General features: G+C 39.5%; 3 protein-coding genes across 3 annotated transcripts; all 3 read left to right on the forward strand.

The window, feature by feature from the left end:
- Positions 1-1,842, forward strand: LOC131322094 (uncharacterized). The gene is made up of 2 exons (XM_058353248.1): positions 1-26; positions 61-1,842. The coding sequence occupies exon 2, from the start codon at positions 182-184 to the stop codon at positions 1,334-1,336; it is 1,155 nt and encodes a 384-aa protein (XP_058209231.1). The 5' UTR covers positions 1-26; positions 61-181; the 3' UTR covers positions 1,337-1,842.
- A 4,989-nt stretch (positions 1,843-6,831) lies between these two features.
- Positions 6,832-7,530, forward strand: LOC131324046 (uncharacterized). The gene has a single exon (XM_058355872.1). The coding sequence runs from the start codon at positions 6,832-6,834 to the stop codon at positions 7,528-7,530; it is 699 nt and encodes a 232-aa protein (XP_058211855.1).
- A 1,756-nt stretch (positions 7,531-9,286) lies between these two features.
- LOC131322095 (transcription termination factor MTERF4, chloroplastic-like) lies at positions 9,287-10,847 on the forward strand. Its single transcript, XM_058353249.1, has one exon. The coding sequence runs from the start codon at positions 9,516-9,518 to the stop codon at positions 10,668-10,670; it is 1,155 nt and encodes a 384-aa protein (XP_058209232.1). The 5' UTR covers positions 9,287-9,515; the 3' UTR covers positions 10,671-10,847.
- The last annotated feature ends 1,307 nt before the right edge of the window (positions 10,848-12,154 follow it).

The raw sequence follows: 12,154 nt of genomic DNA on the forward strand, positions 1-12,154 counted from the left end.
CAAAGTGAGGCAGGGTTTGATGAGTTTAGGGCTTTATGAACTGCCATAGACAAAGTGAGGTAGGGTTTTTGATGGGTTAACAAGAGATGGGGGTTTTAGGCAACGAAAGGATTTTAAGTTTTTGAAGATTTCCTCTGCAAATCAAGTAAGTCCCTACTCATCCTTCGACTAAATTCCATCAATGTCTATTTTAATCCGCAGAACGTTACACCAAATAAGGTCTTCCATCAGAAATTCACCAACCCATTGTACCTGCTTCACTCAAATACAGTCCTTTTCATCATCTCTCGCATCCATCGATCAAACACCAAATCAACACTCATTCACAGTCAATTACCTCATAAACAAATGTGGGTTTCCTCTTGAAAAGGCTATAACAGCAGCAAAGAGATTCAACTTCGAAACCCCAGAAAAGCCCGACTCTGTTATTGCATTCTTCTGTAGCCGTGGCTTCACCAAAACCCAAGCCTTAAATGTCACCAGAAAGGTCCCCCAAGTCATCGTGTCCAATCCTGAGAAAACCCTTTTGCCCAAACTCGAATTTTTCAAATCGAAAGGCGTTTCAAGCACAGATGTTGTCAAAATACTATCAAAAACGCCTGTGCTTCTTAAAAGAAGCTTAGAAAACCAAATCATCCCCTCTTTCGACTTTGTTAGGAATTTGATTGGATCGGACGAGAGAACTTTATCTGCTATTAAATTCTCAGCTGGTCCGCTTTTGGTTGATCTTGAGAGTTGTATGGCACCCAATGTTGACACTCTGCGGGAGGTCAATGTGCCAGATGCAAAAATCACATTCTTGTTGACATCCCAACCTAGAACATTCGCAACGAACTGTGAGAGATTTAGACAGAATGTGGAGGAGGTAAAGGGAATGGGTTTTAACCCTCTGACAGTGAACTTTGTTTTAGCAGTTCTAGCGTTGAACTCAATGAGTAAACCTGTGTGGGAGAAGAAGATTGAGGTTTATAAAAAGTGGGGTTTGTCCCAGGATGATATTCTTGTGACTTTTGGGAAGCGTCCCTGGTTCATGAAGGTCTCTGAGGAGAAGATCACAAGAATAATGAACTTTTTGGTCAATAAAATGGGCCTAGATTCTTCGTTTGTTTTAAAAATGCCACTAGTCCTATCATTGAGCTTCGAGAAGAGGATTGTACCGAGGTGTTTGGTTTATCAAGCATTGCAAGCAAAAGGTCTGATCAAGAAACGAAATGTTATCGGTGGGATGCTGAAGTCTACTGAAATGTTGTTTGTACAGAAGGTTGTGACTTTGGCTAAGGAAGAAGCTCCTGAGCTATTGAAGTTGTACGAGGAAAAGTTGTCACTTGCAAGATAATTAGGGTGTGGGCATGACATGAGAATGGACTGGTTAATACATTAACTGGACATGCAATTGTCCCGTTAGTTGCTTCCTGAAATTTAACTGCTGTGTGCTGAATTCTCTCCTTCTGCATACGATTGGGCAAGTGAAATTTATTGTTTGTGAGCAAGGTTTATGTTATCTGTTTTCATTCTGTTGAATGGAACTGGAAGTTCCAAATTGCCACACCGAGTTCTTTGCCACCTGGTATTGGATGAGGCCTGATGCAGTGTCCCACCAGCCGCTCATCCGGGTAACTTGGCCGTGGAATTTTTTCGCTACTTATTTTTGTAGATGATATAGATTTCAGATTGGTCATAGTGTTGTCTAACGTGCACCGATTTAAATGTTCTATTTGGTCATTTTGCTGATGATGTCATCTTGGTTTATTGTAAAAAATGAGACGGCATGAATTTGTTTCGTGGATTTATTTTTGAGGCAAGTTGCTGCTGCTCTTATCTATGATAGTTGAATGCTGAGAATATTTATTTTAATGCAGCAAACCCTGAGATTGTAGGTTTTCTGTAGTAGAACATTTTCTGCCTATTGATATGTTATATTGATACTTCTTAGAACCACTCACCCCATTCCCTTCTCAAGGTCAATCTCCCTTAGTGCAGTGCTGGTAGAGATGCTGAATATGGTGGATTGGTTCAATTATGTCGGTACGTGTATATCGTGAGATCTTTCTGTGAAGATTTTTCGTGACTCGAACCTAGGATTCACTTACGTGTAGTGGTGGTTTCGTGAGATTGTTATGTGAAAGATATCACTTGTTTTTTTTTTTTAATGGCGCTGTGCATGCTTCATAACCTTGTCAGGGACATAGAATGTACACTTGGGAAGAGAACAAAAATACAAGAGCCAGTGAATATGAGTTTGATTTGGAAAGATAAAACAAGTTTCGGATTTTGTCAAAGCCTATCTCACTGGTTGTTGGGTCACTTTCCGATAAGTGAAAACTTGCGCGAAACGGTTGTGGTAAATGCCTCGGTTTACTGTGCGGCTACACAGTACCGAAGGTTGGAGTATAAAAAAACACATGGCTGTTTTCGAAACTTCGAGAAAAAAGAGAGGAGATACGAAAACAATTGGCTTTGTTCGGATCCCAGTTTTTAACTTTTCAAAAACAAAAACTCCTGTTCGGAACCCAGTTTGGGAAAATTATCCCCTGCGACTCACTATCCTCATTTATTCCCCTCCCTCATTAACGTTAACCTGCCCTCCCTACCTCCCTGTCCTTTCCATCTTTCTCCTATTACAGAGCTACAGTAGAGATTCCCGACTTCCCTTCCCTTTACTCCTCTCTCTCTCTCCTGCTCTCTCCCTGTCTCGGTGAAGAGGAGGACGATTCCCCATCTGTGGAATCAGATTTGCCCTAGCCCTCTGTCGCTCTATCTCTCTCTAGCCGTGTTCTTCGAGAAATCTCAAAGGACAACGATAATCTCCATAGCATCGGCGGATACAGCTGGTATTTGACTGATTCCTGTTCATTACAAGACATTTGGTGTATAAAGATGGGTAAGGACTGTCCACAGGATTTGTCTCCCTCTTTTCTTACCTCCTACTCCAACAGAACGGAAGGCCCAAGCACAGACGGCATTCAGTGCGGCAGATGGCTTCTCCGATCAACCTGCGTTCGAAGACGTAGACGTATGGTTCAATTTTGTTCATGGGTTCTGAGTTCGATTTTTCCTAATATATGCTTTGATTTTGTTCATGTGTTCTGGGTTCTGAGTTTGATTTTTTGTTGGGTTATGTGTGTTCTGGATCTGTCCAAATCTATTTCAATACATTTGTTGTTTTGCCTTGTTTGTGAGAAAAGACATTAGGGTTTCCTATCGGCAATAAAGGAAGAGTATATTAGTCGGCAATGAAGGAAGAGCATATTGGGGCCCCCCCCCCCCCCCCCCCCCCCGCCCGCTTCTTCTTTTTTGGGGTTGGAAATTTGCAAATATATATTCCTCTACTGCAACTATAGGAGTTCCAGTTGAACTGTGGTCTATGTTATGCATCATTTTAGTGTACATCAGCTTTTTTGCATATTTTCAGATGAAAACAAAGTACTTTTTGGGGGTAATTTGTTTGATCTTGTTTGTTGTTGTTAGGCGAACCAGTATCACTGAAATTTGAACCCTCAACTCCAACTTCAAAGAGGAAAAGACGTGACACTTCTACTCCTACGCCCTCGGCAAACTCATTCACCGGCTAGAACAGTGTCCAAGTGGTACTCCTCTTACTCCTTAGTAATGTTGATTTCATTAGCCATGACATGAACTTGCATATTTCATCTCACTGTAATAATGTGTAACATGCGTGAATTGGTTCCCACATGGTAGCCTATGACGAGTCGTAAAAAAATCGATTTTGACAACTGGAGTTATGAGAACACCGAAATTTTCCTTCAAATTATGGTAGAAGAGGCAAGGAAAGACTATGGAACAAACTCAAACAAACGTCGCGCATTTAATTCCCTACTATGGACGGCAATCCTAGAGGAGTTAATGAAGAGGCCAATAAGACTGACTACACACCTATTAAGATCCACCAGAAATTTGACCGTCTGAAAAAATACTACAGGCTATTCAAAGACCTAACCTAGCAAAGTGGGTTGGGTTGGGACCCGGTTAGTCAAACAGTCATTGCATCGGCAGACGTGTGGGTAACCTATTTGCCGGTATATAAACCTTAGAAAACCATGATTTGACTTATACAAGCACCATTCCACCTTTTAGAACACTAATTTCCAATTTTCCTATTCGTTGTAGGCACATAAGGATGCCGGAAAATTTATTGGTAAAGGGCTTGACCATTATGACCTTTTGCATGAGCTTTTGGACGGCTCGTTGGCCATAGGCGTCTTTGGCCAACCCAGCCCCCTAGGGGCCCCCTCGTTGGAGCAGGAGCAACAATTGAGGAATCAAGGAAAGGCCATAAAGTTTAGTGATAGCACATTCTCTGATGGAAGAAAAAGAATGTCAGATGGAAGTGGTGGACCAAGTAAGTCAATGCGATGTGAGCAAAAAGAGGCATATGATAGAGTGGCTTTCGCAAACCAAAAAAAGGGAGAGTATTTTGAGACCTTGACACAACAACGTCTTGAGGCCAAAAATTACTCTATTGAAGCATGTCTACAAGCAATGAACCCACTGAAGGAATTTGTTAGTGACACTGCCTTCTATAAGGCATATGACAAGCTTCTTGAGGGAGTCAATTATAGGGAAGGCTTTATAAAGCTGACTCCGGATGGCAGGTTGGGTTGGATCAGTCGCTTCGGATCCGGGAACTGATGGGTTGTTCAGCTAGGGAGTCGATGAGTTTTTTTTAAATTCCAGTAGTTATATGTGTTATGACTGTTTTTTTTTTGGAGCCTTATGTCTATTTGTCCACTTGAGGAACAATTTCTGTTGTGACTTCTAAATTTCAGTACTTGACTGTTTTTTAGGAGCCTTATGTCTATTTTTCCACTTGAGGAGCCTTATGTCTGCTTTTCTTACTTGGTTTTACTGGCACCTTTGTTTCCATTTGTCCAAACAGTCAATGTATTTGATGATGGTTTTTTACTTGATGCACCAGAAATGCATGATTACATTCATTTAGGATCACATCATTGGAACTATGTACATTCTGTTCCAGTAACTTATTTAGCATCTACTTACCCAAAAAAACTTATTTAGCATCCTTCCAAAAACCAATTTGAAGGATGACAAATAACCTATCAAACACTGGCATATTTGGGCAATCAGTTTAGAGATGCTTTCATAATTGAAATGCCAAGAATATTACACATAGTCTAGATTTGGAACAAGATTTCGTTTAGTTCCTACCGAAATGGCCAAAACATTCCTATGAAACCGTAATTGAAAAGTAGCGGAGTGTGACTTCCCATGTTTCCACCCAAAATACTCTGAAACATATGGAACACTTGTAAACATATGCCAAAGCATTGACTTGTTTTGACACCTATTGTCAAAATCCAACGATGACAGTTTTAGATATTCCAAAGTCAATTGACATTTCTCTTGTGTGTCTGAAACGATTCTGCATCCTTGATATTCCTAGCCAACCGAATCTTTTCTGCATCCTTGACATTTCTATTCTGCATTGCATTTGTATCCTTACTCATTTACTTGGGTTTTTTTGCAAATAGTTCTTCTGCCCTGAATAGGAACTTTGGTGCATGTGGTTCGTGGATCTTTTCCGATTGTTTAATCATGTGGTTCGTGGATCTATTTGTCTATTAATTGGTTTCTTTTGGGGTATTTTATTTGGTCTAAGAATTATATTTGGGTTTGGGCTGGTGTTCAAACTTTGTGTTTGAGTGTTTTTGGTTTAAGTGAATGTCCCACCGAGAAGTGCCGCTGCCATTGTTTTCAAAAGTCCTCCTTCGGAAAATGATATCTGGATATATGAATGGTTCTCTTTCTTGGAGCTCTGATTTCATCATCAATAATTAGGCAAATCTTGATGACATATGCTCATAATTTTTTGGATAGTCTAAATAGCTTTTCTGGTCAAATTCACTCTCTCAGATGAACTGTTTGTTTGCGTTTTACTTTTGTGGTTGAGGTCTGTATTTTTGAGATTTGTGACTGACTGAACACGCGGTATCAGACTTTAGAAAGCAACGGTCCATTGTATGTAGTAGGTATTTAGAGAAAAACATTGCACAAATTGTCACTTGTGGATTTTAATAGTTAAGGTATTTAATCATAGTTGAGCTTTTTTAAAGTGCCAATACATTTTTCTAACAGAAAGGCAACGGTTAGCAAATCACCATGTCATCAAGTGGAATTCCGCCTTACCAACTTGAGGACGATTTTAGTGATGATGATGACTTGCTGGAACTTGAAACACTCGCTATGATGGAACGAGATGGGAAACAAAAAATTCCACAAAGAACATGTCCTTTATCAGGACAAGAATATACCACGTTTCTTTTGAACTCCAATCCACAAAACATAAAGGATATTTTACGTGTCGACAAACATACGTTCAGAGCGTTGGCGGTCAAGCTAGTTCGACGAGAACTACTTAATTGGGATCATAAGAACCTCTCAGTCGAGGAGTCTTTGGCTATGTTCTTGTACATTTGCGGACAAAATGCACGAGATAGAGTTATTGCTGACCGCTTTCAGCGTTCTTTGGATACTATAAGCAAGCATTGCAACATCATGCGTCGTGCTATTTGCAATCTCGCTCCATTTATTATTCGACCACCAAATCTTTAAGAAACGCCTCCTGAAATTCTCCATGATGGAAGATACTATCCATGATTCCAAGTAAGCATGTATTGCATACGATACCGTTCGCATCACACCGAGAAAATATATACTTACACTAATGCATTTTTTTCAAAATCTCCATAGGATTGTGTTGGCACGATAGATGGAACACACATAGATGCTTGGGTACTGGCTTCTAGAGAATTAGCATTTTGCGGCAGAAAATCCACCAAAACACAGAATGTAATGGCCATGTGCTCCTTCGACATGAAGTTCACATTTGTGTACCCAGGTTGGGAGGGTAGCGCCCACGATGGATGTGTTTTCTTTGCGGCAGTATCGAATCCGGACTTTCACTTCCCACATCCACCACTTAGGAAGTTCAAATTTGAAGAAGATTGTTCTCATATATGCTTTTGGATCTATTCTAGTAGAAAACACATTATACTGACTAGAGTAATTTCTGATTTAGATAAGTACTATTTGGTCGATTCTGGATACACCAATATGCTGGGTTATCTTCCTCCGTACCGAGGACAACGATATCACAGGGACCAATGGGATGGGGCGAATACAATATTCCGCACGCCATACGAACTATTTAACTACAAGCACTCTTCCTTGAGAAATGTAATTGAGAGATGCTTTGGGGTTTTGAAAAAGAGGTTTCCAATATTAAAGGGTATGCCTAATTATGACTACGCCCTTCAATCAACAATTGTTACGGCTTGTTGTGTTATCCACAACTTTATCTTAATGCATCATGGGAGAGATGAATATTTTGACGGTTACAATAAAGATATCGAATGGGAAGGAGAAACTGATGAAGAGGTCGACAATGATGATGTGGGTGAAGTAGAGCCTTTGAACACATCTTGTGTGGGTTTGGAATTGATGGCGCATAAACGAGACCAAATGGCTATTGAAATGTGGGATGCATATTGACTTTTATTGCATTGTACTAGTTCCGTTGCATAAAAATTGGCCACTTAACTTAGCTTTTTGTTAATGGGTTGTACTACTGGACTAATTGTAAGTGTTGTTTGCATTCGGATTTTCCTTGGATGTTGTTCGAAGTTGTTGGTTTTGGTATTCTTGCTGTCAATGGACAAATGGGTTTCGTACATTTAACTGTAAGTGTAATTTGTGAATTGGGGTCTGTATTATTCGGCCATAGTGAACCTGCTGGAATGATATTCGGTTATGTTTGGTGTTGTTCGGCTTTTTCCACTACGATTATGTGTTCCTACGTTTGTACTTCACCTAAAATGCGATTGGACTTCCTCTTTTATGCAGTATTACACAATAAGTATGGGAGGCCAAAAATTCTATGTTGTGTTCGTGGGTCGGAACCCAGGCATCTACAATGATTGGCCATCTTGTAGTGAGCAGGATAACAGGTTTCTAGGGGCTGTGCATAAAAAATACACCTCATGGGATGAGGCCTACAATGCTTGGGTGACTTTCACCAGACAAGTTGCAGACACGGCGCCACCTTCTCTTCTCCCATTGGCAGCTGATCCGAGTGGATCCTCAACAGATTACACCCATCCGGCTAGAGATTGGTTTGGTCTCGGCCTTATTCTTTTTTTTTTTTTTTTGATCAGAGACTCGGCCTTATTCTCGCTATGGTTTTTTTCTTGGGTGTAGTGGTAGCCATTATAATAATAATGGTACTTTGATATTTCCTTGTGTGGTTTTGAGTTATTTTTTATGAATCTGTTCGTAGATCTTTCAACGGAATATTGTGCACTATTTTATTTGTAGTTTGAAACTTTAATTAATTAGATGTAGAGTTTGGAGTAGTTTGGGCTCAACTAACCGGAGATAAGTAAATGAATGATTTGCTACAGACGTGTTGATTTGTGGTATGATTGCAACGGTGAAGCAGCAATTTATCTTGATGGGTTTGATTATTAATCCTGATTTTGTACCTACCATTTAATCGTAGCAGAACTTGGCACATTTCACTCAAAAAAAAGTATCAGGAAACTGCATGCACAAGGAAGTGCAGAAATGGAGAGATGATTAAACGCAGGGGAGAGAGAGAGAGAGAGAGAGAGAGAGAGAGAGAATTGGCGTGCAAGAGAGCGGGGCAATTGTATCGAACTTGCAATGTAGGGAATCAAAATCCTATGCTTTAAAGAGTGGGTCCAAAGGACAAAAAGGCTGCTCAAAACAGGTTGGAAAAAGGACCCAAAACTGGGATCTTGAAAAATAACCGGGAACCGAACATGGTTTTACCTCTTATTGTTAGAGCATCTCCAATCCATCCAAAATAGAGGATGGATGTAACACATTGAGTTGAGATTTTGTAATTTATTCCATTTTTTCTTCACTTTTTGTATTTTTTGGGAGAATCTTTGAGGGACCCATCGTCCTTTTTAAAATTTTGGAGGAATTTTGTACTCCAAATTTACTTTTGATCTTCCATTTTTAGAGGACCAAATTTACTTTTAGAGGGCCAAACTCTAAAAAAGACGGTGGGTCCCTCAAAAATTCTCCCAAAAATTACAAAAAGTGAAGAAAAAAGAGAATAAATTATAAAATTTCCCATCAATGTGTCACATCCATTCTTTATTTTGGAGAAATAGAGATGAATTGGAGATGCTCTTTTAGGTAGGGAGAGAAAGAAGGAAAAAAATAACAATTTTAAATTTTATAAATAGTAAATTTTCTTTTCTAGTTTTCTCTCATTTTCCTCCCACTTTATTTTCTTTTCCATTCCTTTCCCCTCTTAAGTCTCCAAACAGAGCCTAAGTTCACAAGAACCGCCGAAGTTTTTCACTTTTTCTCTTGTGATGTGATGAGCGAGGGTTCGTGAGAGATGACGATTTGAGGGAACAAAAGATTTCAAATTTGTCAAGACTCTCTGTCTCTCTCTCTCTGCTGATCAGGTAAGTATTCCCATCGTTGGCTAAATTTTACCAATGTCTATCTTAATCCGCAAAAATTTGCACAAGGTGAGGTTTGCTATCAGAAGTTCATTAACCCACCATTTCTACGTCAGTCACATCCACCCCTACTCATCATCTCTCACATCCATTGATCGAACACCAAATCAACACTCATTCACAGTCAATTACCTCATAAACTCATGTGGGTTTCCTCTTGAAAAGGCTATAACAGCATCAAAGTACAACAATTTCGAAACCCCAGAAAAACCCGACCGTGTTATCGCATTCTTGTTTAACCACGGCTTCACCAAAACCCAAGCCTTAAATGTCATCAGAAAGGTTCCCCAAGTCATTGTGTCCAATCCAGAGAAAACCCTTTTGCCCAAACTCGAATTTTTCAAATCTAAAGGCGTTTCAAGCACAGATGTTGTCAAAATACTGTCAACAACGCCAAAACTTCTTATAAGAAGCTTAGACAACCAAATCATCCCATCTTTCGAGTTATTTAAGAATTTGATTGGTTCGGAGGAGAAAACGTTATCTGTTATTAAACGCTCTGCTAGGCCGCTTTCGGTTGATCTCGACTCTCGTATGACACCCAATGTTGAAATTCTGCGGGAGTTCAATGTGCCAGATGTAAACATCGCATACTTGTTGAAGAACCATCCTAGAGTTTTCACGCCGAGTGAGAGATTTAGACAGACTGTAGAGGAGGTAAAGAGAATGGGTTTTAACCCTCTGAGAGTTACCTTTGTTTTAGCCATTTACGTGTTGAACTCACTGAGTAAACCTGTGTGGGAGAAGAAGATTGAGGTTTACAAAAAGTGGGGTTTGTCCCAGGATGAGATTCTTGTGGCTTTTGGGAAGTATCCGTTGTTTATGATGGTGTCCGAGGACAAGATCACGAGAGTGATGGACTTTTTTGTCAATAAAATGGGTTTAGAGTCTTTGTTTGTTTCAAAAAGGCCACCCCTCTTATCATTGAGCTTCGAGAAGAGGATTGTACCGAGGTGTTTTGTTTATCAAGCATTGCAAGCAAAAGGTCTGATCAGGGGAACCAATATTAGCTTGAGCACGATGCTGAAGTCTCCTGAAACTCTGTTCATAAGGAAGGTTGTCAATTTGGCCAAGGAAGAAGCTCCTGAGCTATTGAAGTTGTACAAGAAAAAGTTGGCAATTGCTAGATAATTAAGATACGGGCATGAAATGAGAATGGACTGGTTAATATGTTAATTGGACATGCAATTGTCCTATTATTTGCTTCCTTAAATTTAACGTGTGTGTGTTGAATTCTCTCCTTTTGCATACAACTTGGCCGTGGAACTTTTTAACTACTTATGTTCTAGTTGAGATAGATTTCAGATTTGGTGATAGGGTTGTCTAACATGCAACGATTTGGATGTTCAATTTGATCACTTTGTTGATGATGTCATCTTGGTTTCTTTAGAAAACGAAGGATGAATCTGCTTTCTCATCAAATAGATAGGATTTATTGTCTTTCATTGAGAGCATACTCAACGAAATCGTTCTTCCATAACTATGGGATCTTTGTGCAATTCAAGTTTCAACTTGTGTTGGATAATTCTGTGATGTCAAATAAGTTGACATGCGCTTCTAAGTTTTTATTGCGGAATATGGTGAATTATATGATGCAACTTGTGTTGAATTATATGATGCAACTTGGGTAAGTACGTATACTGGTACGATTCAGGTACATCGATATGGTAAAACCTAGAAAATAGGTATGGGATGATAATGGTGGGTTTAATTATCAATGTGCCAGCTTGACATGCAATTGTCCTGTTATTTTGCTTCCTAGAATTTAGCTTTTGGGTATTAAAGTTTCAAATTTTTAGTACACGTGGGAGATAAATTGGCAAGTTCTAGTTATCCGTTTTCATTCATGTGAAGGGTCTTGAAGTTCCCGATTGCTACACTGAATTCTCTCTTGCTTTGTAATGGTTAAGGCTTGATGCAATGCACCATCATCTTTTCATGTGAGTAGCTTGGTCTTTGTAATTTCCTTTTTTAGTTTTGTTTAGGTGGCAGATTGTAGATTTTGGGATATTCGTGTGTCAATTCGGTCATTTTGCTGATATGTCAATTTCGATTCATTGTAACAACACATGCATATGGTCCAACAAATTTGTTCCCTCCGTGTGTTTGTTAGATTGATGTGAAATTTAGGTTTCGCTATGCCTATTGGCTTCCAAGTTCATTTTTTAGAACTGTGGTGAATAGTCCGAATTTTCCATACTGTGTAATATTTCAGCCGGATGATTTTGGTTATACTTCTTATTCTTGTATGCTAATTGATTCTTTTCCTTTTAAATTCCCCTTTCTTCGTTAGGCACTACGTACCAAGTATGACTGATTCTTTAGGCATGCTTAAATCATGATAATGGACTTTTTTTTCAGTAAATTGGTTTGGGACTCTTCATTTGAACAGGCACGAGGAAGAAACTCACGAACTATTGAGGTTGTATAGGCTATGGCAAATTGCAATTAATTAGATATGGGTATGTGGATGCGAGTGGATTGGTTGGTGGTGTCCCCCTTGATAAAACCTGACTCGCCTTGTTTTGAACACGATGGGGCAGTCATTTGAAATTCTCTGCTGGTAAGAAAGTTTGAGTTATCTGTTTTTCTTCCGATGAACGAAGTGGAAGTTC

The sequence above is a fragment of the Rhododendron vialii genome, chromosome 4a (assembly GCF_030253575.1).
Source record: "Rhododendron vialii isolate Sample 1 chromosome 4a, ASM3025357v1".
Taxonomy (NCBI): Eukaryota; Viridiplantae; Streptophyta; class Magnoliopsida; order Ericales; family Ericaceae; genus Rhododendron; species Rhododendron vialii.

What these genes read in the sequence shown, in the direction of transcription:
- LOC131322094 (XM_058353248.1), top strand. Translation starts at nt 182, where the DNA reads ATGTCTATTTTAATCCGCAGAACGTTACACCAAATAAGGTCTTCCATC.
- LOC131324046 (XM_058355872.1), top strand. Translation starts at nt 6,832, where the DNA reads ATGGCCATGTGCTCCTTCGACATGAAGTTCACATTTGTGTACCCAGGT.
- LOC131322095 (XM_058353249.1), top strand. Translation starts at nt 9,516, where the DNA reads ATGTCTATCTTAATCCGCAAAAATTTGCACAAGGTGAGGTTTGCTATC.